Genomic DNA, 27116 nt, shown 5'->3' on the forward strand with positions numbered 1-27116 from the left:
TCTATCAAATGGTGAGAAGTGGAGATTTGGCTAATTCTGTTACAGATCTTTGGACCTGTAGCACAAATGACTTGAGCAAGTGCAGACTAACTTAGAGGCGCCATCCAGAGACAGGAAAATGTGATCGTGTTTAGAGTGATGTCCGGTCATCACTTGCTTTGTCACAAGCTCTGATTTTAAGAGAATCTTTCAAGTAGAGGTTTCTTCACAGATGTGCTAGAAGCTGCAGGACCTGACAGCCACCTGATGTTTCTTTGACTATTTTAAAATAATGTCAGCTTTCCCAGCGTGAGCAACATCTATCTTACCATTACGTTGGCTACAAAATGTTATATGTAGATCGTCACGTTCCTTTAGGAAAAAAAATAGTAGTTTTTGGAAAGTCCCTCTTTAAAGTGCTTTTTCTTTTGTCTTTTAAGCTCATGTGAACACTAAAACTATTTTACACTAATATTGAACCCATTTCAGGTTTCATCTTCAAACTGCAGACGCTCCAACGGGAAGTGTTCCAGGCGTTATCATCTGGGCTCGAGCTAATCACCGGGGCCTGGACACCCCAGGGGCTGCCCGACAAAAAAAAAAAATCAATTTCTTTAATTACTTAAACGAATAGTTCCTTCGCATGGTTCAAAAATGAGAGGACACGCAGCTGTAGAGTGAAAGCCTCCCTCCCTCTACCTAGTGCCGCAGGTAACGGCTGCGAGTAGCTTGTGCTCTCCTCCACGGTTTCTCTCTTCAGGCAGACGCTGTTCTTAGTTCCTTTGCCCCCTTTCTGCCTTTCCTTCTTACCTTACCTTACAGTAAGGAAACAAACTGTTCACATTGTTGCAGACCTGCAGATAGCAGCCCCTGAAGAGCTTCCTTATCCCTTTCCATAGTATCCATTATATGAGAGGGGCCATAACTGATCTCATCTGCTCCCCCCGGATGGACACTTAGGTTATTTCCAGTCTTGTTTCCTCTCAAACGGTGCTTTAATGAACAGCCCTGCGGTTATGTGTATGTCTATGGAACAGATTCCTAAAAAGGAATTAATGGTTAAAAGGAATATGCATTGTAATTTTGATCGTATCATCAAATTGTCCTTCAAGGGCTTGTATGTTGGTGGATTCTTAAAGCTTGAAAAGCAGCACACTCAGATCCATCGTAGACATCACTGGATATTTTGTCTCTGTTACTTATTAATTTTGTCTAGTTGATGGACACTCGGGTAATTCTTTAGCTTGTGATTCTCCATGATTCTGTATTTCTCAGTCACTTGGGATTTAGCTATAATTTTATCGTGTGTGTGTTTTTTCCCTTTAAGACTTTTTTTTAGAGCAGTTTCAGGTTCACAGCCACATTGAGGAGAGGGTACAAAGATTTCCCATATACGCCCTGCCCCCACACGCACGGCACCCCCCTTAGCGCGTGTTTGTTACAGTCGATAAACCTACTCGGACGCTCATACTCACTTTACTCAAGGGTTCACTCTTGGTGTTGTGCATTCTTTTTTTTTTTATTTTTTATTTTTTTTAACTTGTATTAATTTTTTTTAACGTTTATTTATTTTTGAGAGTGTGACTAGGGGAAGGGCAGAGAGAGAAGGAGACATGGAATCTGAGCTGTCAGCACAGCCCACGCTGGGCTTGAACCTGTGAATCGGGGGATCATGACCTGAGCCAAAGTTGGATGCTTAATTGACATGTTTCCATCGTTATAATATCATACAGAGTATTTTCACTGCCCTAAACCGCCCCCATCCCCTGCCGGCTCCACGTGTTCACCGCCCCCCCCCCCCCAACTACTGACCTTTTTATTGTCTCCATAGTTTTGCCTTTTCCAGAATGACCTACAGTTGGAACCATGTAGTATGTTGCCTTTTCAGATTGGCTCCTTCTACTTAGTAATACACATTTAAGGTTCCTCTGTGTCTTGTCTTGTGGTGCTGAATGATATTCATTTGTCTGGATGTTGGTGTACTTTTTGGACTTCGTGTATTCATTTCCTGTTACGGGCTCTCCTAGGCCCACACACTTTTATATCCTGTACGCTGACACCTCTCAAGTCCAGACAGCGGTCTTTCCCCCTTTCTCCTGTCTTGGTGTTGCTGCCTGCCAGCTATATCTCCCAGCATTTGGGCCAGAGGACTGGTCTCCGATGTCCCTTGCTTGTTACTCACGCTGTAGCCAGATAGTCTGAGGCAGCTTGGCACCTGCAGTCTAGGCTTGCTTCTGCAGACGTTGGATGCTAGCACAGCACCCTATATTCCTCCTCTTCCAGGACTTTTCTTTTTTTCTCTTTTTTAGAAACAGCGTGAGTTGGGGAGAGGGGCGGGGGGTGGGGGTAGAAAGGGGGGGGGAGGGAGGGAGGGAGAGAGAGAGGGAGAGAGGGAGAATATCTTAAGCAGGCTCCATGCTCAGCACGGAGCCTGACGCGGGGCTCGATCCCATGCCCCTGTGATCATGACCTGAGCTGAAATTGAGTCAGACATTCACACGAGCCACCCAGGCGGCTCCCCCCCTCCCCCAGATTATTAATTGAGTTGCAGAGCGGATAGGCAGCTGGCTAAGCCCCCCTGCCCCCCTGGCTCTGGGTGCTCCTCAGCCGTGGTGGTGGAGAACAGTGAACCTCTTTCTGCTCCCTCTGCTCCAGACCATCTGGTTACAGTTGAGAATCTGCTGAGTGAATTACGGTTGGTCCAGTGGTGGTTCGCTGCTGTGACAGCATCTTCTGTCCCGCCTTTGTCTTAGGAAGGCTTAAAATCTCTTCCCTTCAGGGGGTCAGCACGTAAACCACGTTTAGGAAACTTAAATTGTCCTAGCCCTCTGGGCACAGCACTTGGAGCTTGTAAGCTTGTAAAGCTCATCGAGCGAGGCCAGGAGGCCGGCTGCCATTCCAGGACTCTGGTGATTGAGGTCCAGCATGACAGGACTTTCAGTCAGGACTGTCTTGGGTTCTTTAAGGGGAAGGTAAACAGCAAACATTTGGTGAAACAAGATTTTTTTTTTTAATGTTTATTTTTGAAAGAGAGCGTGAGCGGGGGAGGAGCAGAGAGAGAGGGAGACACAGAATGGGAAGCAGGCTCCAGGCTCCGAGCTGTCAGCACAGAGCCCAACGCGGGGCTGAACTCAAGAACCGTGAGGTCAAGACCTGAGCCGAAGTTGGATGCTCAACCTACTGAGCTACCCAGGCTCCCTGAAACAAGATTTCTTGATACTTGAAGCAAAGTAACCATGAAATGCATTTGTGAATGAAAAAAGAAAATGCTCAGATATTAATGGTAAATTATGTACATCAGACTCTACCTTTCTTGGGTAGACTTACTCTTGAAAAAGTATATGAATAAAGCAGGTATGTCCCCTCTGATTTACACCGTAGTTTGTAAGGTGCTGTAGTTTTATTTCCGTTAGTTTTATCTACTACTGTACCCTGGTTTCCCTCCCCTTGCTTCAGATGGTATAGTTCATGGTATTTAAATATTTAAAAGTACTTCCTGGGTAGGTTTCCATGTAAAAGAGTCTCCCTGGGCGGATCCTTCGGTAACATGAATATTTGTCCCATAAATTAGCTATAAATTTGGGTTTAATAAATTAAATTGTATTGTAACTCCTAACATGAGACTTACTTATACTAGAGAATAGAATTTGGGTTTTATTTTTTGTCCTATGCTCTGCTCTGTCTGATGAGCGATTATTATTTTTTTATCGTTTATTTATTTTTGAGAGACACAGAGTATGAGCAAGAGAGGGGCAGAGAGAGAGGGAGACACACAATCCGAAGCAGGCTCCAGGCTCTGAGCCGTCAGCACAGAGCTCAATGCCAGGCTTCAACTCACAAACTGTGAGATCATGACCTGAGCCAAGGTCAGTTGCTAAACCGACTGAGCTACCCAGGTGTCCCTGATGAGCAATTATTTAAATGCACATTACTGGTGGATCGTCCCCAGAAAGACATTCTTCATTAGAGCCTTCTAGTGGGTCCCTCCCTCCTGCATCACTGCACACACCTGCAGAGGGACTCCTGCCATGCTGGAGTTGAAACTCAACCGCAAGCAGAGTGGCTAGCTTGTTCTGTCTGCTCAGCTCCCTGCTTCCACCCCTCCCCATTTCCAGTGTCCCTGTTTCAACGTCTTCTCCTTCTAAAGATCTGCTCAGAGTTGGCCTCTCGTTTGAAGACTTTCTTGCTTCCGTTCATTCCCTTACTCCACTTGCTTGTAATATCCGATATTTGTGTGTTAACAGTTTGCCTTTGTAACTTGGTGTCCATGGCCTGTCTCCCTCAGTTACATTATAATCCTTGGGGGGCTGACTTTTATTCGAGTCTCAAATAAGCCCCGTTAGCCCTGAATGGAGCGAAGTCTCGAGAGCGAGGACACAGCCGCACCATAGGGAGGCCGGGAGGAGGCAGATTCCCCAGCCAAGTCTGCTCTGGCTCATGAGCAGATAGTGATTCCGAGGAGGGGAAGCACTTTTTTGTTCAATACAAGATCACTGTTGAGAATGAAGTAAAAACCTCATTATTCTGTGCTAATTAGTGGGTGGTGTATCTGCATGAAAAGCTTGAATCACTGAAGATTTTAGAAGGAATTTACTTTAATTATTTCCTAATAGTCATTGTACCAAAAAAAAAAAAAAAAAGTCTTTCGGGAATGTCTTTAAATGCCTAGATAAAAATTATTTGTAATGGTCTAAATGCTAATAAAACGGTGTTCTTTCTTTTTCCTTTAAAAATGTTTTAATTCTGCGTCGTTGAAGAGTTGTCCCATTATCCACGCAATCCCATGAATTTTCAAAGCAGAGTAAGCTTTAATTCTCCTAGAATTGTCACACATTGTTAGGGCTTTACCATAGAGAGGGGACTGTTGTTGAGCACGAACCCTGTGCCGGACATGGGGTGTCAGGTCCTTGATGTGCATGTGTCTTTTAGTCCTCACAGCGACCTCAGAAGATGGTGCCCTGACAGACAGTGACTAATATTGATGGGACCCTTATTGCCTGTCAGGCTAAGGGCTGTATCCACGTTGTACGATTTAATCCTTTCATCAATGATCCTAGAGGGAAGTGCCGTTTTCTTTTCCATTTTAGAGCTAAGGAAATAGTAAGGAGGTGTAGGAGGAGGAAGTGACAGATATGGGCCTGAATCAAGACCTCGAGGTACTTTTCTCACCACACCGGCTGTGGCTCCTGCGTCGCGAGTGTCTGACTAATGTATTAATGACTGTGCCACGGGGGTCTCGAATGGTCTCCAGATCATCTAAGAATTAGAACCCTGTGAAAGTGTTTACCCTTCTGTCATTGCCTCCTCTTTAGATATGAGCCTTTTCAGAATGCCTTGCCCGTTTGGATTAATTTTTGTATCCAGTTTTGTCTCGGGAATTAAAAATTCTTTTTGTAAAAGTTTCCAGGGCTGATGTATAAAAGTGCTGAGCGTTCTTAAGATTTAAGAGAAACATTTGAATAGTTCTAGTACGAGTAATGCCGAAAGAGACGTAAAGAAATTACGGAAAGAAAAACAAAAGCAGACCTTTTTCACTGAGAGTAAGGGCTGCAGAGAGCCGTGGGCGTGGGTGGGGAAGGCAGGGTATCTGTGGGAGGGGAGTTTCATGCTTGAGAGTAGAGAAACATGAACATGAAACAGCGTCTAAACTCTCACTCTTAGGTTTTTCCTCAAGCTAACATCTCTTATTCTGTGTTAATGCCGTTTAATCTTTACATCAGCCATGGGATGGAGGGCCATGGATGCCGAGGGGGAGCTGGAGGGAGAAGTAACCTGATTGGTCCCCTGCAGGATGAGGCTGCGGGAAGGGGAAGCAGGGCGGGGGAGAATTCATTATTGAATTTTGTTCTCTTTGTTTCTCTTTTATGAAAGTAGTCATAAATGTTAAGATGACTATTTTATATCTTTGGCTACACAAGGCAAGTGTTAAAATTGATACTGTGTATCCTGTAACTTGGGCACTCTTCTATGTAATTCACTCATTCCCTCAGCGTGAAGGGGTTTGTAGAGAGGCCGATTCACAGAAGCATTTTATGCAAGGCACTGAGTAGACACGATCCCTCGGTCATGGTCCTTAAAGCCTTGTGAATTTTAACTGGGAGTTGATAGTATGCTTTTAAGACTCAGTCATGTCTGCCGACTATAGAAGAGTTACTACCTCTGGCCAGTACAAGATTTGATCAACTCGATTGTGTACATTCGAAAGAAAAATCAGTTCTGCCAGTCGGAGAATTTGGGGCCCCGATTGCCATTGAAGGGAAAAAAATAAGGTGTTCCGACAGAAAGAGGAGAGTTCGAAAACCTGAGGAAGGATGTGTTTTGTGGATGATTGGCTCAGCTGCATCAGACTCTTCAAACAAAACTGTTTTCAGATGTTACAGGCTGGATGGATGGATTCAGCTACTTACCTGGTATTTGATTTGTAAAATGAAGAGCTTTTTTTCAGGGTACCTGATAGTAGTTCTTTACTTGTTTAAGATGAAATACTGACTTCTGATAATGGTGGATAAGAATGGATCTTAGAACATGTGTAGGATGCCTTGTCTTTCAGTGTTGAGAGGGGCTTGTTTCCTGGAGCAGGGTTTCTCTGAGCAGTCTAGAAGTGAAACATCCCTTGCGACCATGCTGGATGAAGACCTTCCATGCTGTGGATGTCCTAACTTTGTAGGAGTGTGACAGAGACCGGGAAGCCTATAGCTACCTTTTTCTCACATCAGCTTAATGAAAGGGACGGACCCTAGGGTGGCATCCGAAGAGCCCCAAGAGAGAAAATTCCGGTTGGCTATAGAGGCATGACAGGCGGGGTTTGCCGTGTGACAGAGAAGTCTCCTGCGAGAGGTGAGCCCCTAGAAAGCATGGTCCCATAAGTCTCATTCAGCCTCAGCTCTGTTCTCTCCTGGGTCCCCCGGTAACTTGGTAGAGAGAAGGGAACTTACCTGGGACTGGAAGTTATAACACTCAATCTTGAATTTTAGGAACTTCCGGTGATTCAGATTGGTATTGCCCAACCATTGTGTTGGGACACTGTGGTGTGTAGAAAGCATAACTGTGTATGTTGCAATATCCTGGCTTTCCTTCTTCACTCTCCGTTGTCAATTTTTTGAACTGGAGAATAGGGAACACGGTGACAGTAATGGTGAGAAGGGTGGTATTGTGAGTACGGATGGCCCTCCGCAAGCCGTCTTTATTTTATAGACTGTTGTCTATTTGGGTGTATACACGTTCATAAGTGTTGGGACTGGTAGGTGAGGACGTGAGTAGAGTTAGTCAATTCTTTGTACAGCTGAATGGCTGGGAGAGGCGTTTGGGCTGAAATAAGATGAGAAAAGTGGTCAAGGTGGACAAAATGTGTCAAACCAGTACAAACCAAAAGTGAGCCCAAGACATGCTGCCTTGTGACACTTGTCAAAGTTGCGTGTGCATTTGGAGTAGAGGTATGGTAAACCATTAAAAAAAACAACAACCCCAAACTGGTAAACTTGAGAGTGACAGGATGGTGGGTGATTCCTTAAAGGTGAGATATTTAAAAGTTTTTGTGCAATATGGAATACGAAAACCAGCATGTGCCCTGTTCCAGCTTTCTTCGTGTAACCCTGGGATGTCGGCCCTGTTTCACACTCGAGGGAAGTGAGATGCACACGTGGAGCAGCTTGCTCAGGGACATGGGGCTGGTCGATTCAGCCAGGATTTGGACACGGGTGTTCCTTTTCCTTCCTCGTTGCCCATTCTCACACCGGAGTGGGGACCCTCGCTCTGACACTGCCGTGTTTATGCGTTCAGGTTTGTCTGCTCTGGTCCTGGCCTCGCTGCCCTCTCCTAGGAAAAGTGCTTCCAGACGCTTGGAAGAGCCAGTCAGGGAGCTTCCGCAGGTTGTTCGAAACTTTAGATATTAAATATTTGGAGTTCATTTCCTTCTAAGGATTTACAGTGTTTGACACCGTCTCTTAATCCCCTCCCTGGGAAATAGAAAGGAAACTCGATCTCTGTCATCATGGTTCCTACTTGCTGGTTTAGATGTAGTTTCATTTTCATGTTCATACGTTGAGAAGCATTGCATTAAAACACACACACACACACACACACACACACACACACACACACACACACTGGTTTGTTGGTTTCTTGGGTTTTTTTATTTGTTTTTTAAGAATGTGGAGTACGGGCGCCTTCCTTGCTCAGTTGGTAGCGACTGTGACTCTTGATCTTGGGGTTGTGACTTGGAGCCCCACGTTGGGTCTACATAGAGATTACTTAAAAATAAAATCTTAAAAGAATACGGAATAAAAACGTGTGCGTGTGGCTAGAGTCTGGAAGGCAACAAAACTTGAGTTACCTTGGAGAGTTGTTTTCTTTTTCCTTGATTTCATGTGTTTTTTTAAAAAAATTTTATTTAATGTGTTCTTTGTATCTGGAGACCTTAGTGAATCTCCAAATTCAGGACAACATAATGCCATAAGAGCTATGGAATGGAACCCACCAAACCACATCGAGATGCAAAAAGCCCTGATCAGTGATTGTGTCTCAGCTGTCTGTTGTATCCAGGAGTCAGCTCCTGTGTCTCTTCCTAATTACATGTCCTGTAATCTGGAGGAAGCAACCCCAAATTGAGGGACGTTCTACAAAACCAACTGGCCTGTCCTCTTCAAAAATGTCAGAGTTATGAAAGAACAAGCCTAAGGGACCTTCCCAGACGAAAAGACAAAGACGTGACAGCGAGGTGCACTGGGGCCCGGAATTGGGCTTTAGACCAGGAGAGGGAATGTGATGAAGGGTGTTCATGAGACAACTGGTCACATTTGAGTAAGGGCAGTCAGTACATTAAGTATTGGGTCAGAGTTAAATTTACTAAATTTCATAAATGTGCTGTGTTTTTGTAAAATGGTGTTCTTAGGAGATGCGTGGTCAAACACTTGGGAAGAAGGGCTCATACTGTCTGCAACTTGCTCTCACACGTTCTACAAAAACTCTGTGTGTGTGTGTACAGTTGCAAGTAATTTCCAATTCCTTCTAGTTGGGTAGGATGAGTTTGATATGTATTAGAGGTGGTCTGTACATAACACGTATGTACAGAGAACTTTGGAAGCTGAAAAGAGGGACGGGTCCGCTCTGCAGGGGCAGCCTGAAGAAAGTCTTCAGAGTCACTGTGTTGAACCTGAGTGAGAGGGAGGGGTGTTGTGCCCAAGAGAGAGAGCATCCAGAAGAAGGATTTCTGCGTATGACAGCCCACCGTGTTGTGGCTGGAAGGTAGGGCACATCAGAAGGTGCCAGGGGTTGCTCAGGGGCCACTCCTGATGGCCTGGTATGCCTTATGAAGGAGTGTGAACTTCATCCATAGACATGATGGCGATACCAAGATGCCTTCGGCTACACGTTTCATTAAACTTCAGCTAGAATGGCTTAAATGATAGGAAGTGTATTTTCTCACATCACAGGAAATCTGAAGGCAGGGAGGGTCCAGAGTTGGATAATTCAGCTTAGAGATGGCTTCATGAACCCAGTGTCTAGTTTTGCTGTAGCCCGTCCTTACTTAGTGTGTGAGTGGTGTCTCCTCTCCTGGCTGGGGAGGGAAAGGGAGATTTCTTCCTGAGCATGCCTTACTGTAAGGAAGGAGAACCTTGTCCAGAACAGTCTTGGCCAACTTGCCTTCAATTCTCTTTGCTGGGATTGCATCCCTGCAAGAAGGTACTTGTGGTGGGTGGCTCTTGAGTCACTCTTGCTCCTGCAGCTGGGACGGTGTTGCCCTTCCTTAGAGGAACCTTGGAGCGGTCACGCGAGGGGCTTGCTGGGTCAGCAGTCTATCGGTCCTGCCGCCGTGGAGAAGACCCTTCAGTTTTTCAGAGTGAGGAGTGGGAGCGGGAGTGGCTGTATTTAAACAACGGAAACAGACGCATGCACTCATCACCCCACCACTTTGACCAGTACCACTCTTTATTTTTGGCCCGTTGCTGTCCAGCCACTGCCCACGTGCACGTACTTGAGTTCTAATCTTACTTGATGTGCCATTTTACATACGATGTCATTTGCATGTTTTTGCATAACATGCATATTTTCCTACCTTTTTAGCTCGACATTATTTTAAGAGATAAGTAACGTTTTGTAATATTATACAGTAATTTATTAAACCTTCTGTTATTGTGGAACAGTAATAACGGCTAATACGATGGAACACTTAGCCCCACAGGCACTGTTGGTTGGAATGCTTTACGTTTATTAATTCACGTAGTCCCCACGAAACCTGTGAGATCTGGTGGCCATTATCACTGCCCCTCTCCCCCCCACCCCGTTTCCAGACAGAGGAAACCAAGGTGTAGAAAGTCGAGGGAGCTCAGAGCTAGTACATGAGGGACTAGAAGCAGAGCTGGGCTCACAGGCAGTCGGGTCCTCGGTCTACCCATTGGGCTGGGCCGCCTCCGGACCTTGTCTGTACCATGTCGATGCCACACACGCGGCCACTTGTGTTGTTTCCTACACATCTTGTCCTTTGTGCACGTGGCCAGGTGGCTTCGGGGTGAAGGAGGTGTGGTCGGTGAGGGACTGAGGGACGGAGATGACACAGAGGCCACACGAGAGAGAAATGGTACTTTGAGAGGGACTGGGAAATCCTGTGTGCTCATGCTTGGAGGTCTCCGTGCTGCCCGTAACCCCTCTCACGTCAGACAAGTAGTTGTCAGGTTGTTTTCTTTTCCTTTTAACTGTTCTTAGTTCCTTTACATGTCTTTAATTTCTGTAGCTTCAACACTGTGAGAACTCTCATATTCTGTTTAGGCTCGGGTTTTTTTTTTTTTTTTTGTTTGTTTTTCTTTAATAATTTACCGTTTAACTCTGTGATCACTTAAGGTTAGAGTTTAATTTCCCCAAATTGCTTTTCATCTCACCTGATGCCCATTTATCAGGGCACACATACATTCTCCAGAGCATTTTAACATAATTTGGTGAAGGTTTAATTGATTAATTTCCTCTAATTCCATTAATTTCCTTTAATTTGTATATCTACGTTTCTCCTCACACCACATGATTTGATTATTGTTTTAGAATATATGATAAAATCTGTAGGGCCGACCCTCCTCTCATCTCTGTTTAACTTCTCCTCCTTTGGCGTTTGAAGATTAGCCTTCCCTGTTTTATTTTCCCAAGTGAAGTTTCCAGTCATTTTAACGTTACTCTTAAGACGTGCCAGTGTTCTCGGGCGGTGCTCCTTTGGGTTAAGGTCATAGTGACATAATGACATTTGGAAAGCTCTTACGGTTGCTTAGTTTCTCATTTCCATTTCTGTTTAATTTCTAGATTTTGGATCATTGTTTGACTTGGAAAATGATCTTCCTGATGAGCTGATCCCCAATGGAGGAGAATTAGGCCTTATAAACAGTGGGAACCTTGTTCCAGATGCTGCTTCCAAACATAAACAACTGTCGGAGCTTCTGCGCGGAGGCAGCGGCTCTAGTATCAACCCAGGAATAGGAAATGTTAGCGCCAGCAGCCCCGTGCAGCAAGGCCTCGGTGGGCAGGCTCAAGGGCAGCCGAACAGTGCAAACATGGCCAGCCTGGGTGCCATGGGCAAGAGCCCTCTGAACCAGGGAGATTCTTCAGCCCCCAGCCTGCCCAAACAGGCAGCCAGCACCTCTGGGCCCACTCCCCCTGCTTCCCAAGCACTGAATCCGCAAGCACAAAAGCAAGTGGGGCTGGTGACCAGCAGCCCTGCCACGTCGCAGACGGGACCTGGGATCTGCATGAATGCTAACTTTAACCAGACCCACCCTGCCCTCCTCAATAGTAACTCTGGCCATAGTTTAATGAACCAGGCCCAGCAAGGACAGGCGCAAGTCATGAATGGCTCTCTTGGGGCGGCCGGCAGAGGAAGGGGAGCTGGGATGCCGTACCCCGCGCCCGCCATGCAGGGGGCCTCGAGCAGCGTGTTGGCCGAGACGTTGACGCAGGTCTCGCCGCAAATGGCCAGTCACGCGGGACTGAACACGGCGCAGGCAGGAGGCATGACCAAGGTAAGTGAGCTGAAGTGCTCTGAATGCTTCCTACTCCTGGGGGCGGGAGCTTCTCCTTCCTAGCAGGTAACGCGGTAACGGGGGTGGGGGCTGGTGGAATGCGGCATGTTCCTGCCTCCTTCAGTCTTTCCCTCTGCACCTCAGATTTGGAGGAGGGAGAGTTGGTACCTGGAACCCAGAGAGAAAGATCTCTGCCCCTGTCCTTAAAGTGGGAATTCTTGGGGCGCCTGGGTGGCTCAGTCGGTTGAACGTCCGACTCTTGATTTCGGCTCAGGTCGTGGTCCCAGGGTCGTGGGATCGAGCCCTGTGTCGGGCTCTGCATTTAGTGTGGGGCCTGCTTGTGATTCTGTCTTTACCTCTTCCCCCTCCCCCACTCGTGCACGCTCTCTCTCTAAAATGCAGTACAGTAAGGTGGGAATTGTTAAAGAAGCCCGCAGTAGAGTAACCTGCACGCGAGGCAGTTGAGAACGTTGGGAAGGTATCTGGACTAATTGCCAGTTTTCAGCCCCTGAGGAAGATGTGTGCACATAGGACCGCATGGTTGAAAGAGGCACCTTCTGCTGGGAATCAGCTTTGTGTCGCATCCCTGACTCTCGTGGAGGCTGCTCTATCCCGCTTTTACCCAGCTGACGGAGTTGTCGCCCGGTAGACCCTTTCCTTTTGACATTCGCCCGGCCGGCCAAGTGTCTCTTGTCCCAGTCCCCATTTTACCAGCAAAGAAGCTGCATTCCGGGCTGCTCAGCTGCCTGCCGTGAGGAGGCGGCGGAGCCTGGGCAGCTTGGGCCTTCGGGTCACAGGAGAGACTTGGGAGCTGTGGTCCCCAGAGTGGGGTCCGTGGGCCGGCAGGGGCAGCGTCTGCAAGGAGCTTGTTAGAAGCGCAGAGCTCCCGACTCGGAACGTAGGGTGGGGCCCGGCGCCCTGCGCTCTCCGGGGGGCCTGTGCAGGCTGGGCTCTGGCTTGTAGCCACCGGCCTGCAGTGGGCAGCGGGCATGCAGAGTGGCGGCTGAACTCGGAGAGCAGGGAGGGGAGAAGCTGGGGAGATGGGAGACGGGACAGGAAGGGGGCAGGCTGATTCTCAGTGAGGGAGCAGGCCCCGCAGAGGCTCCCAGACGAAGGCTACTCAGCGGCGGCCACTGGAGCACCTGTTTCAGGCAGCATTTGGAACAGCAAATTCTAGAACAGTAGAATCGTTTGGCTGTTGCTTGGATTTGAGCCGTCCAAATAAAGGAAAAGGAGAAGTAAGAGTAGCACGCAGTCTCCCCACAAGGCTCATGGGGGCATTGGGAGAGGCACGGGAAACCCGAGGACTGTCTTAGGTAAGGAGACCATTTTTTTTTTAACTTGGGAAATAAAAATGAGATAGAGTTGACCATTGAACAACACAGGTTTGAACTATGTGAGTCTGTTTATACGTGGGTGGTTTTTTTTTCCATAAGCACAGTACTGTAAATGCATTTTCCTTATGATTTTGTTATAACATTTTCTTTTCTCTAGCTGGCTTTATTGTAAGAAAACAGTATATAATACATATATGTAACATACAAAATAAGTGTTAAACTACTGTTTATGTTATTGGCAAGGCTTCCGATCAGTAGTAGGCTATTAGTGGTTAAGTTTTCAGGAAATCCAAAGTTCTATGCCAATTTTCAACTGGGTGGGGGTCAGAGCCTCAGACCCCTGCATTGTTCAGCAGTCACCTATAATTCCAGACATTAAAATTGCATTTCTCTCTCTTGGAATGTTGTTAAAGGGGAATGTGAAGTTCACTTTTACTTGTCCCTGGCATTTGCAGAGGACACCTGCATTCTAGAGGTCGGTTGAGAAGAGATTTCTGTGGGTTAGGGCTCATGGTCCGCTTGATGTTTGCTCTGTCCCAGTTCACTCATCACTCCATGCTGCACCATGGACTTAGAAAACAGTTACTTTTTTTTTTTTTTTTTTTTTTTTGAGAATGCAGAGGGTTTAATGCATGGGTTCTCAAACTTTTTGGTCGTAGAAGTCTTGGATAATCTTAACCACTGTTGAGAGATTTCTTTCAAATGTGCACTATATCTGTCAATATTCGCCACATTAAATACTGGAACAGAATTTTGAATACCAACCACACGTTCCATTAGCCATTAAGCACAGTGGTATCACATGGTATCCCAGAGCTTCTGGAAAATGCCTCTATGTTTCTGTGAGAGAATGAGATTTAAAAAAGGCAATAATGTCTTCGTACTTTATGAAGTAGTTTTGACGTCAAGACCCCCTCCCCCACAGAAGGCCTCTGGGCTCTTTGATCATACTCGGCGAGCCGCTGATCATGCTTATTCCTAAAAGTTGGGCTTGATATACCAACACGCGCCGTTCTCATGTGAAAATACATGGATGATTTCTTCACGTCTTCGAGGTCTCCTGGATAAGTCAGATTTCCAGTGGTCTCGTGTGTCATAATTTGTTTTTATAGGGTTTTTTTTTTCTCGTAAAATCTGGACAACTTAACATTCAGTTGATACGGCTCTTAAGAATCTGTTATCTCTGGGATCCTTACAGTTCATTTGTTGAAGAATCCGGTGGTTTCGTTTATTCGTTCTGGTAGGTTTCCTGTAGTCTGGGCTTGGTCGGTCCATCTCTGTCATCCTATGCTCCTCTGGCTGCCCCGAGTTTTCATTCCTTTGTGCAGAGTGATCTTTCAGACAGCCCTTCTCGAGTGTTCACAGTGTGGAGAGGAAGCCGCATTGGTGTTGTGGAGACTGCCCCCTCTGTGCCCTGCAGGAACAGCCTCCCAAAGAGGCTGACAGCAAAGGAAGGACTGGGACTGGTGTTTTTTGGAAGGTTGTCATGGCCTTTGGGTGGAAACAAAAGAATAGTGATGGACAAATAGGAAGAGCAAGAGACGAGCGCGTTTTAAGCCAAATAGGACTTAACAAAAAATTTTTACATGTTTTTATTATTTTTGAGAGAGAGAGACCAAGTGCGTGGTGGAAGGAGGGACAGAGAGAGAGGGAGACACAGGCTCCAGGCCGGTGGGACTGGAACCCATGAACCACAAGATCATGACCTGAGCCGAAGTTGGGATGCTTAACCAACTGAGCCACCCAGGCGCCCCCCCCCCCCCAAATAAGATTTTAAAATGCACACGGGGAAAAAGAAATTTTTTAAAAAATAGTGTTGTTTTAAAAATGATCATTACAGGGGCACCTGGGTGGCTCAGTTGGTTGAGCATCCGACTTCGGCTCGGGTCATGATCTCGTGGTTCTTGAGTTCAAGTCCCGTGTCGGGCCCTGTGCTGACAGCTCAGAGCCTGGAGCCTGCTTCAGATTCTGTGTCTCCCTGTCTCCCTGCCCCTCCCCCACTCATGGTCTGTCTCTCTCTGTCAAAAATAAATAAACATTAAAAAAATAATAAAAATAAAAAAATAAAAATGATCATTACAAAGGAAACACAAATTTCCTACGTGGCTCATTTGGTTAAGCATCTGACTTGGGCTCAGGTCATGATCTCAGAGTTCATGAGTTCAAGCCCACATTGGGCTCTGCGCTGTCAGCATGGAGCCCACTTGGGATCCTCTGTCTCCCTCTCTGCCCCTCCCCCATTCTCTCTCTCAAAAATAAACACTTAAAAATTTTTTTCCTATAAAATAATTCAAATAATAGAAGAGGTCAGCCTCGTTTCTTACAGTCACTTCTATACAGTTATGTTTAGCACATACTGTTTGTTCATTAGAAATGGAACCAAGCTACATAAGCACTTTGCTGTTTTACGTAACAGTACATACCCTGCTTACCTTTCCTTGTCAGCGCGCACAGATTTTTCGTTTTCCTACTGATAGCAAAGTATTCCATTATTTGATGCACCGTAATTTATTGATCTACTCCTCGCATGGTGAACATTTGGATTGTGGTTTTTCATTAGTATAAACACAGCTGCAATGAACGTATCTTTGTGTAGGTATATCTGCATACATTGTGGGATAGATTCGAAAAGTGAGGTTACTGGGTCAAAGGCTGTATTAAAAATTTCATTTCTAGAAAGTAATCAGGTATGTGGTTTAACAACAAACCACCAAAAAAGAAAAAAAAAAGGCTAGTGCTAGAGTAAGAACTGAAAAGTTGATCTCCCTTAAATTTTGACCTTTGGTTCTCCCAAAGTTTCTCACCAAAGACAACTATTTCTTAACTATCCTGTTGGGTATGATTTGTGCAGAGAGAGGCGTGTGTGTGTGTGTGTGTGTGTGTGTGTGTGTGTGTGTAGATATCTCCCCTAAACATAAAGACTAGTATAGTACAGCAGTGCCTGAGTGGCTCAGTTGGTTGAGCATCTGACTCTTGACTTTGGCTCAGGTCATGATCTCCCGGGTCGTGGGATCGAGCCCCTGCATCATAGCACAGAGCCTGCTTGGGATTCTCTGTCTACTCTCTCTCTGCCCCTCCCCTGCTCAAGCTCTCCTGCCCCCTGCCTCAAATAAATAACATTAAAAAAAAAAAAAAAGAGTAATATAGTATAACATCTCTCTCTCCCTCCCTATATGTATGTATGTATGTATGTATGTATGTATGTATGTATGTGTGTGTGTATAAATACATGTACCTATTTCCTGCCACTTAATAATGGAAGTTGTAAGTTCCATGTTGGATCGAGCTCACTGGGTACGGTATTAACCCTGATTTGGAGGGATGCCTGAATGGCTCAGTTGGTTAAGTGTCTCACTTTGGCTCAGGTCATGATCTTGCAGTTTGTGGGTTCAAGTCCCACGTTGGGCTCTGCACTGACACTCAGCCGGAGCTTGCTTCAGATTCTGTTTCCCTCTTGCTCTCTGCCCCGCCCCCTCCTCTTCCTCTTCTTCCTCCTCTTTTTCTCCTCCTCCTCCTCCTCCTCCTCCTCCTCCTCCTCCTCCTTCTTCTTCTTCTCTCTCTCTCTCTCTCTCTCTCTCTCTCTCTCTCAAGTAAATAAACATTAAAAATAATAATAAAAATTTTAAAAAGTCCCTGATTCAGGTATATCTTAATTTATTTGACTAATGCCCTAATGGCTGTGCGTTTAGGTTGTTTACAGTGTTTTGCTGATAATAACAATTTTGATTTATACATACATCTTTGTACAGCTGAGGGTATCTGCCAGATAAATCCTTAGTAGTGAAACTTCTTGATTAAAGGATACTTACTTTGTTTTTTAACTTTATTTATTTTGAGAGAGTGAGAGAGGGGGAGGGGCAGAGAGAGAGGGAGAGAGAATTCCGAGCAGGCTCCATGCCACCAGCATTGAGCTCAACACAGGGCTTGTTCTCATGAACCGCGAGATCATGAACTGAGCAGAAATCAAGAGTTGGATGCTTAACTGACTGAGCCACCTAGGCGCCCCAGGATACATTTTTAATAAGCATATTATCAGATACGCTCCATAAACATTGTACACATTATGCCCTCACTAAAAGCAGATGAGTCTGTCCCCCGTATCCTCTCCAAAACTGACAGTAAACATCCTTTTACTGATTTGCCCTTCTCTTAGGCAGAAATGTCTTTTCCTGAGTTCCTGGGCATTTATATTGTGCCCATATTCTCTGTTAGTTTTTCTGTTGTGTTTCCTTTTTTTCTTGTTGGTTTATATTCTTAATATTCTTTGTATATTAAAAATTAAAACCTTTTAATAAATGTAAGTTTTTTCCTCTCTTCTATTTGCTGAAGTCTGTTTTACCAGACGTATGGGTACTTAGGTTTTACAGTTTGATAGTTCTATGTTTTTCACCAAATAAATGGATGTTACCGGTTTTTATGGAAACAGATTTATCCATTTTTTTCCTCTGTGGCTTTTGGGTTTTATATCACGTTTAGGAATGCTTTCCCTGTTACAAAATTATGAAATATTCTCCTGTATTCTTTTCCCTTAAATCTTGGATCTTTAACTCAGAATTGCTTTTGGCTTGAGTGAGATGTAGAGATCTAGCTGTATGTTTTTTCCCATTACAGTTGTCATCCCAGTGCCATTTACTTAGATATCGCTGGTCCAGCTTTCTTCCCAGTGATGTGATATACCATTTTTATTACTTTTTACTCATTTTCAAGTATACAGGGCTTGGGTCCCATTCTGGACTTTTGTTTGCTTGTTTCATTGATCTTTGCCTCTCCTGTGCCGGAAGCATAGCATCCTACCTGTATAATGAACTTTAATCCATGACGGAGGTGGTTGCTCTTCCTTCTTTTTTAAGCATCCAAAATTGGCTTTGCCATTCTTACACTCTTCTAGATGTGTCATTCTCAGCCCTGTGTGCACGTCAGAATTACATGGGGAGATTTGTAAAAATATGATGTCTGAACCCCGCTGCAGACCAGTTAAGTTAGATTCTCTGGGGTGAGGCATGAGCGTTGATTCGGTTTCCGGTTCTTCAGAGAGCAGTCAGGGTTGAGAAGTGCTGCTTCAGATCAACGCTGTTTTTCAAATTCCTAAAAACAAACAAGCAAAACTGTGGAATTTGATGGGGATTGTATTGAACTTTGTGAATCATTTAAGAAGGAATTTGACATGTTAAGTTTTAAGTTTTGTGGCTTCCTGAGTCCTCTTACCCTATCCATACTATAACTTGTATGGATAACAGGCTGCGTTTCATGCAGTCTTCCGTTGCTCAGAAGCATTGTATGGTTTTCTTTATATAGGTAATATGCCTTTTTTATTAAGTTTATTTCTGCACGGATTGATGGGTTTACTGTTGCTTTCGATGAGTTATTCTCTTTCATTACCTAACCGGCTACTGTTTTAGTACAGGAGAGATATTGATAGACACGTGTCGCTTTGGTAATCTGGCCACTTTGTGGAATTCTCTTATTTATTCTAATGCTTTTTCAGATGTTTCTCGTGGGTTTTCCCAGTGGACAGTCATCTTTTGCATTGTTGATACTTTCATCATCTTGCCAGTATTTCTACCAGTGTTTATGTCCTTAGACCTCTCTGTCTTGGATCTGATTAGAGGTGTGTCTAGTATTTTATTATTAAGTATAATGTGAGTTTTGGTTTGGAGTCATTTTAAATTGAAGTATAACTGAATCTTCATTTATTAGTTTTTGGATTTTATCAAATTCCTTTTTAACATCTGTGATGATTATCCTGTGATTTTTTTCTCTTCTGTTTTATGTATGTGACAGATGATCTCAGTAGGTTTCCTAACATCAAATTGAGCCATCTTTGTAATTGTGAAATTAAAAGCTGATATATTGCTAAATTTTATTTGCTAGTCTTTCATTTAGAATTTTTACTTCTCATTAATCACTAGTGACATTGATCCACGTTCTTTTTTGTGTTTTGTCAGGTTTTGATACCCATGTCCTGTTCACTTGGTCAAAGTGAATTTGGAAGCCTTTCACATGTCTTCTCTAAATGGTTTGGCATTTGAATAATCTGTTTCTTGAGGATTTGAGAGACTTCACCTGTACAGCTCTATAGGTCTAAAACTTTTTTTCCTGGGGCTGACCGAAGATCTTTGACAACACTCTTGCTATCTTCTATAGATCTGGACTTTTTAGACTGTTGGTCTCTTTGATCAATATATTTTTCTTTAAGAAAGGTCTAAATTTACTCAATTTTGAGAAGAACTCAAAATATTTACTTTTATTCTCATAAAAATATATAAAGTGGGTAGTATGTAGTATTTCCATGTCACACATTAAGAAATAGAGGAACACACGAGTGCCTGGGTGGCTCAGTTGGCCAAGTGTCCAACTCTTCCTGTCACCTTAGGTCTTGATCTCAGGGTTGCGAGTTCAAGCCCTGAACTGGGCTCTGCACTGGGCATGGAGCCTATTTAAAAAAAAAAAAAAAAAAAATCTTTGGGGTGCCTGGGTGGCTAAGTCAGTTGAGCATCTGACTATTGATTTCAGCTCAGGTCATGATCCTGGGGTCATGGGGTCGTGTCCTGCATCAGGCCCATGCTGAGTGTGGAGCCTGCTTGGGGTTCTCTTTATCTCTCTTCCTCTGCTCCTCCCCCACACTTACTCTCTCTAAAATAAAAGTAATAATAAAATTTTTTTACAAAGTGGAGGAGCACGGAGTGGAGAGAAGCAAGGAAAGTTGAATAGTTTAGCACAAGTCGTATAGTCAGTGAGTGGCATAGCCAGAACTAGGTCCCACAGTTTGGCTAAAGGTCTCTGTGTCACTAACCTGTGCCTCTGTTCCTGGGTCCGTTGTACAATTTGTATCTTAATAGAAATTCTTTCCATTTCAGGCTTTAATAATTTTAGACTTTCTTGATGTTTGTGATTATTCCCACTTTCTTATTCCCAATTTTGTGACTCTTCAAGAAAATATTCAAAATAGAAAATATAGGGGCGCCTGGGTGGCTCAGTAGGTTAAGTGTCTGACTTCAGCTCAGGTCGTGATCTGGCAGTCTCTGAGTTCGAGCCCCACTTCAGGCTCTGTGCTGACACCTCGGAGCTTGGAACCTGCCTCAGATTCTGTGTCTCCCCTCTCTCTCTGCCCTTCTGCTCTCACGTGTTTGTGTTCTCTCTCTCTCTCTCTCTCTCTCTCTTTCTCTTTCTCTTCCTCAAGAATAAACATTAAAAAAGAAGAAGAATATTTCTTAAAAGGTTTTGGTAGATTGGTAATTTCTCGTGAACTGGTCATTTGGTGAATGGCCTGATGCCGTTGAGACCCTCTGTGTGGTCGGCCTGTCAACTTGGCCATCAGAATAGATCCAGCACTTTCTACCTTTTAGGGTGTCTTTGTGCAGTAGCAGGTAACCCCTCGTCCCTCCTGGGCAGACTGACTTCAGTTCGGAAGGAGTGACCTTGAGGCTGGGGGAGGGAGTCGTGCGAGTGGCCAGTGGTCAGTCCCTTGCCTGTGTCCTCCCCTGCCCCCAGCTCGTCCATCATGTTTTCTTTCTTGATGTAACCATTTGTTTTCTGTTCTAAAATTAGGGGCACCTTGGGGCACCTGGGTGCCTCAGTCGGTCAAGCATCTGACTTCGGCTCAGGTCATGCTCAGAGCCTGAAGCCTGCTTCGGATTCTGTGTCTCCCTCTCTTTCTGCCCCTCCTGTGGTCATGCTTTGTCTTTGTCTCTCTCTCAAAAAATAAGTAAACATAAAAAAATTTTTTTTTTAATGGTAAACAGCTATTTCAACAACATGGCAATAATGTTAACATGATAGGACTTTAAAAAAATGAAACAGTTTCTCAACTTCAACAGTGGCAAAACCTGATATGTTATCTTTTTGGTAGCATGTTGTAGTTTTCCACTGAAAATAACCCAAATGCTTGTCTTTTAGAAGGAAAGCCAAAAAGATAAACACAAGTGGAAATTGGAAGCTGTGCATTGAAATTATTCTCCCGGCTACAGGTACCAAGAGTTGTTGCTCGGCACAGAGGTGGCAGAGGGAAGCCAGAAGCTGATAGAGGATGGTGTCATGATGTGTCTGGCCAAGAGTCCAGAATCTAATTCTAAGGTTGATAAAAATGTGCTTTGGTGACCCTAGAAATCCTATTAGTCCTTTCTTGGAAGTAACAGATCTGAAAGGGCCCAAAATAGTTTACATGGTAAACCATGTTTACAAGGGGTTAGGTGAGGGCTTTTTTTCCCCCTTAATTTTTTAAATTTAATGTTTATTTTGAGAGAAAGAGAGAGACAGAACAGGAGCAGGGCAGAGGCAGAGAGAGTGAGACAAAGAATCTGAAGTAGGCTCCAGGCTCTGAGCTGTCAGCATAGAGCCTGATGTGGGGCTCAAACTCATGAACTACGAGACCATGACCTGAGCCGAAGTCTGGCTTGCAACCGATTGAGCCACCCAGGTGCCCCGAGGGCTTAATTTTAAATAAGATTTTTGGAGTATAATTCTCTTTTGGAAAGTGGTCAGGAAACATAGAACTCGCTCTTGCCTGAAGCTCTCCCGAAGGGGTAAAGGCTTTGAGTGTATGAAGACCCCCACGGACCCAGGCAGCCAGCATTTTGGTCAAATGGGATGAAGCAGTGATTCTCAGGCTTGAGCCTCCAGAAGAATCAGTGGAGGCTCATTAACCCAGAATCTTAGGCCCATCCCCTGAGTTCCTGATTCATTGGGTTTGGGGTGGGGCCTAAGAATTTGCATTTTTTGCCGGGTCCCATGTAACCCTGGTTGTTCTGGTCAGGGACCACACTCGGAGCACCTGTGTGCTGAAGGAATAAATTAGCAGATTATGGTGAGTAAGGAATTAATACAGCCAACCTGGCTATTATAGGAATGAACGACTCACCCACCTTCTCTATTTTTTAATGATAATAGGACATTTCTTACCTTTAATACCGGGAGAAATAATACTGCACATTTGTCTGATGCTTTTCTTATTTTCATGTACTGTCATCTGATCCTTGAAATAATGCAAACAAGGGGATTTTAAGTAAATCCTTTTTTTTTTTTCCATGTTTATTTATTTTTGAGACAGAGAGAGCATGAACAGGGGAGGGTCAGAGAGAGAGGGAGACACAGAATCCGGAACAGGCTCCAGGCTCTGAGCGGTCAGCACAGAGCCCTACGCGGGGCTCAAACTCATGGACCGCGAGATCATGACCTGAGCCGAAGTCGGACGCTTAACCGACTGAGCCACCCAGGCGCCCCGTAAATCCTTTTTTTAAAAGACTGCCATGGAAATCAGTGGTCACTGTATGGGTTGAGGAGACTGGAAGCTTTGATTGGATGCATTGTGCCATGGGGTGCACACTGCTCCTGTAGGCAGAAGTTTTGGGGGGGGGGAATACAAAGCCAGCTCAGTAATCCTATCCATGGTCTTAATGGAAGGTGATCATAACTGTGCCTAACTTCCTATGATAATTACCCATGAATTTATTTCTTTTTAAAACTTTTTAGGGGCACCTGAGTGGCTCGGTTGAGCATCCAATTCTTGATTTCGGCTCAGGTCGTGATTTCATGGTTTGTGAGATTGAGCCCTGTGCACACCTGCTCAGGATTCATTCATATTCTCTCTCTCTCTCTCTCTCTCTCTCTCTCTCTCTCTCTCTCTCTCTCTCTCTCTCTCTGCCACTTGGTGCTCAGGCATGTGCGCACACTCTCTCTGTCTCAAAATAAACATTAAAAGCTTTTGAGTTAACAGATTGTGTATGTACATTAAATGGCTTGACCGCAGATAGTACTTGATCTGCTTCCTCTTTCTTCTTCCTGTTTTTCTTCTTTCTCCTCCTTTCCTTTATCTTCCTCTTTCTGGTAGTAGTAGCAGTAATTGGAGCAGTAGTCATTGTAGTGGTAGCAGCTGCCATCCCCCAAATACGGTCCGGCTGTGTGCTTAAGAGCAGAGCCCGGGCTCTGGAGAAAGTTGTCTCAGTTCAAATCCCAGCTCCAGTAATTATCAGCTGTGGGAAAATTATGTAATGACTCTGGGTCTTAGTTTTTTTGTGTTTTAAATGAGGACAATGATAGCACCTGCCTTTGAGAAGTGTGTAGATGAAAGAGGGGGTGATGATAGTATCTGTCTCGGAGAATTGTACTAATGGAATAATGCGGTGTATGTATAGTTCTTCGCACAGTGCCTGGATGCTGAAACACTTTCAGAGATTGACTCGTGGCTCACGCTGTCTTACAGAAAGGCTTTGAGATAACCACAGAACATTCGAAATGATAATCAGACTGCCTTTTTAATGTTTTCAGGTAATATTTTCCAGTAAATATAGTGTTTATTGTACAAAATTTTGAAAGTCTAGAGGAGAAAACATTGTCCATAATGCTATCACCTACTTCATAATTAGTGTTAACTTTTTGATGTCTTTCTTACCAGTCTTTTATCTATAATTATGTATCTCTTTTTTTAATTAAAAAAATTTTTTTAATGTTTATTTTTGAGAGAGAAAGAGAGACGGAGATAGAGCATGAACAGCAGAGGGGCAGAGAGAGAGGGAGACATAGAATCCGAAGCTGGCTCCAGGCGCCGAGCTGTCAGCACAGAGCCTGATGGCGGGGCTCGAACTTACGCACCGTGAGATCATGACCTGAGCCGAAGTCTGACGCTTAACCCATGGAGCCACCCAGGCTTCCCACATACCTCTTTTTTAAAGTCAGAGTTAGAGTCCTATTTCTTTTTTACAGTTAACTTTGTAACATTATTTTCTGTAAAACAAAGTGAATGAATGTTCTGCAAACAGCAACATTGAATCCTTTCATTAGATAAGTCTCCCAAGTGACTATTTTGAAGGGTAATACTTGTAAGGAAACCCAGTCAACCTTGTTACTTTTCAACTAAAGGTCAACTATTAGGATCTAGAGTTAACGAATTATTTTTTGCATGTATTTAACTTTTTAAATATCTTATTGTTTTATTATTTTTGGAAATATAATTTGCATGGTGTGTAATGCACAGATCTTTGCATGGTGTGTAATGCACAAGTGTTCATTTGATGCATTTGTCAAAACTCATGGAGGATAGGCCACACCCCTTTCAAGGTCTAGGGCATTTTCATTACCCCAGAAAGTTCCTTTGTATTCCTCCCTTTTCCTGTTCTCCCGTTCCAACCCTACGATCACTACTGATTTCTTTCACCATGGATGAGTTTTACCTGTTCTCAGGTAAACTCCGTGTGAACAGAATCGTACGGACGTGGACTTTTTTTGCAAGGCTTCCTTTGCTTGCGGAGTGAGATTCATCCATACTGTTGCCCAAGTTTAGTTGCTCTTTTTATTGCCAAATAGCACTCCATTGTATGAACACACCGTGACTTGCTATCTGGTCTCCTCTCCACGGAGGTCGTGGTGCTTTCCTGTTCGGAATAGTTAAGAGTAAAGCTTGTGTGAATATTTTTGTGTAAGTCTTTGTGTGGACATAGAAATTTTCATTTCTCTTGGATAAATAAGTAGGAATGGAATTGGCTGGATTAAGGAGGGGTCTGTTTTCTAGACTAATTCAGGAGTCAGCAAGCTATAACCCATGGGCCAGATTTGGCCTGTGGACTGTTTTTATATGGCCCACAACCTAAGAATGGCTTTTATATTTTTAAAGGGTTGGTTACAAAATAAACTAAAAAACAAATAAAAGAATGAGGCATGGAAACCATAGGTTGCCTGCTAAGACAAATCTTTAGTAACTGCTGCTTTTCCGAAGAAGTCTGCCACCCTTGTTCTGGTCTGTTCCATTGAGCTGTCTGTCCATTTCTTTAGCTTTATTATAAGTGTTAAAATCAGGTTGTTTAGTTTCTTATTTTCGTTTCTGTTTAATTTCTAGGTTTTTTATCAGTTTGACTTGTTTGTTGCTAATATGGAGAAATACAACTTGACTTGTCTGGATTAACATTATATCCTGTAACGTTGCTAAACTCCATTATTGGTTCTGTTCTTTATTTGATACATGCCTTAACATTTTGAGTCATGTTGTCTTTAAATAAACGCAGTCTACTTCTTCGACTTTATTTTTCTGACTTTACTGTTCTGAGATCTCCAGTACAGTATTTCATGAAAGCGGTGAGAGCATACACGCCCCTTCTGGTGTTCTTGACCATGGAGGAAAGCAAGCGTTCCATTGCTGTCTTTAAGTATGGTATTAGTTGTAGGCTCCTTGATTGAGAAAAGCCCCCACTGTTCCTACTTTGCTGATGGCTGAATTTCATCAGATACTTTTCCTGCATCTGTTGAGATGACCATAAAAATGTTCTTTATTCTATTAATGTGAGCAAGTACATCTTTTTGAGTGTTGAACCAACCTTATATTCCTGGGCTAATTTCCCTTGATCATGATGTATTATTCTCTCTTTATATTACTGGACCTGATTTATTAAAACATTGTCCAGGGTTTATGCATCTGTATTCGTGAGGGATATCCTTGCCATGTCCTTGTTTTTGCTGTCAAGACTCTACCGGCTTCATGAAATTACTTTGGAATTGTTACCTCTTCCCTTATTTTCTGAAAGAGTTTGTCTAAGATTAGTATTGTTTACTCCTTAAATGTTTGATAAAATTCACCAGTGAAACCATCTGGGTCTGGAGTTTTTCTGATGAAAGGTTTTTAATTATTATTGAATTAATTTCATAGGTACAGGCTATGCAAATTTTTCACTTCTTCCTGCCTTTTGTATTGATAATTTGTTTTTCAAGGGGTTTATCCATTTAATCTAAGTTCTTAAATTTTTTGGCATAAATCTGCTAATAATATTCCCTAATTTCCTTCTAATGCTTGTAGAATCTGTGATAATGCTCATTCACACCCCCCCCCCCCCCCCCACACACACACATTGATATTTATAATTTTTGTTTCTCCCTCTTGTTTTTCCCTCATCAGGCTGGGAAGGGATTTGTCAATTTTATTTTTTCAAACAGTCAGGTTTTGTTTTACCTTTTTCGTTTCTTATTAATTCTGTTTTTGTTACTTTCTTTCCACTTAATTTGGGTTTATTTTGCTCTTTCTGGCTTTCTGGGATAGGTACTTAGATCACTTAGACTTTTCCAATATTAACATTTGAGCAGTAAATTTCATCCAAAATATTGCTCTGTACTGCATCCCATAAATTGTGATATTTTGTTTTTATTATCATTTAGTTCAAGGAATTTTTATATTTTACCTGTGATTTAATTTGTGCTTTTATGTAGACGTATGTTGCTTAGTTTTCAAATATGTGGGAATTTTGCAGATATTATTTTGTTACTGATTTCTAATTCCTTTGTGGCCAGAAAATATACTCTATGATTTTTGTCCTTTGAAGTTTCCTGAGACCCGTGTGATGGTTGAGGATATCGTTTTTCTTGGTGAATGTTCTACATGTGCTCTGAAGGAGTGAGCATCCTGCCGCTGGAGGGTGAGGTGTCTTGTAAATGTCAGAGCAAGTTGGTGGCTTGCGCTCAAATCAGCTGTGCTCTAACTGACCTTTTTTGGTCTTTTCTGTCAGTTACTGAGAGAGTATTAAAATACCCAACTGAAATTGTAGCTTTTTTGTTCTTTAGTCAGTATGAAATCTGACTGCTTATTTCCTGTGTTTTGAGGGCCTTTCATTAGACAAATACACATTTTGGATTATTCTTTCTAGCTGATGAATTGAGCCTTTTATCATTGTAAACGTTCCTCTTGATCTCTGTTAACATTCTTTGTCTTGAAATCTACTTGTCTCATTACCGTAGCCATTCCTACTTTTTTATGATTAATACTTGCAAAGTATGTCTTTTTTTAACCCTCTTGTGTCTTCATATCTACAGTCCATGGGGCACCAGGCTG

The 27116-nt window shown here is 43.6% G+C and overlaps 1 protein-coding gene across 3 annotated transcripts in view; it reads left to right on the forward strand.

Annotated features, from left to right (window-relative positions):
• Positions 1-27116, forward strand: part of LOC102968704 (CREB binding protein) — a 125353-nt gene that overhangs the window by 11998 nt on the left and 86239 nt on the right. For 2 of the 3 annotated variants that reach the window (XM_042971433.1, XM_042971431.1), the window contains exon 2: positions 11263-11975. In XM_042971433.1, the coding sequence (XP_042827367.1) occupies positions 11263-11975 (713 nt within the window). Of the gene's footprint in view, positions 1-5840; positions 6817-11262; positions 11976-27116 lie in introns of those variants that run through there. The other variant, XM_042971432.1, reaches the window with a different exon arrangement.

Source organism: Panthera tigris, chromosome E3 (genome assembly GCF_018350195.1).
Source record: "Panthera tigris isolate Pti1 chromosome E3, P.tigris_Pti1_mat1.1, whole genome shotgun sequence".
Taxonomy (NCBI): Eukaryota; Metazoa; Chordata; class Mammalia; order Carnivora; family Felidae; genus Panthera; species Panthera tigris.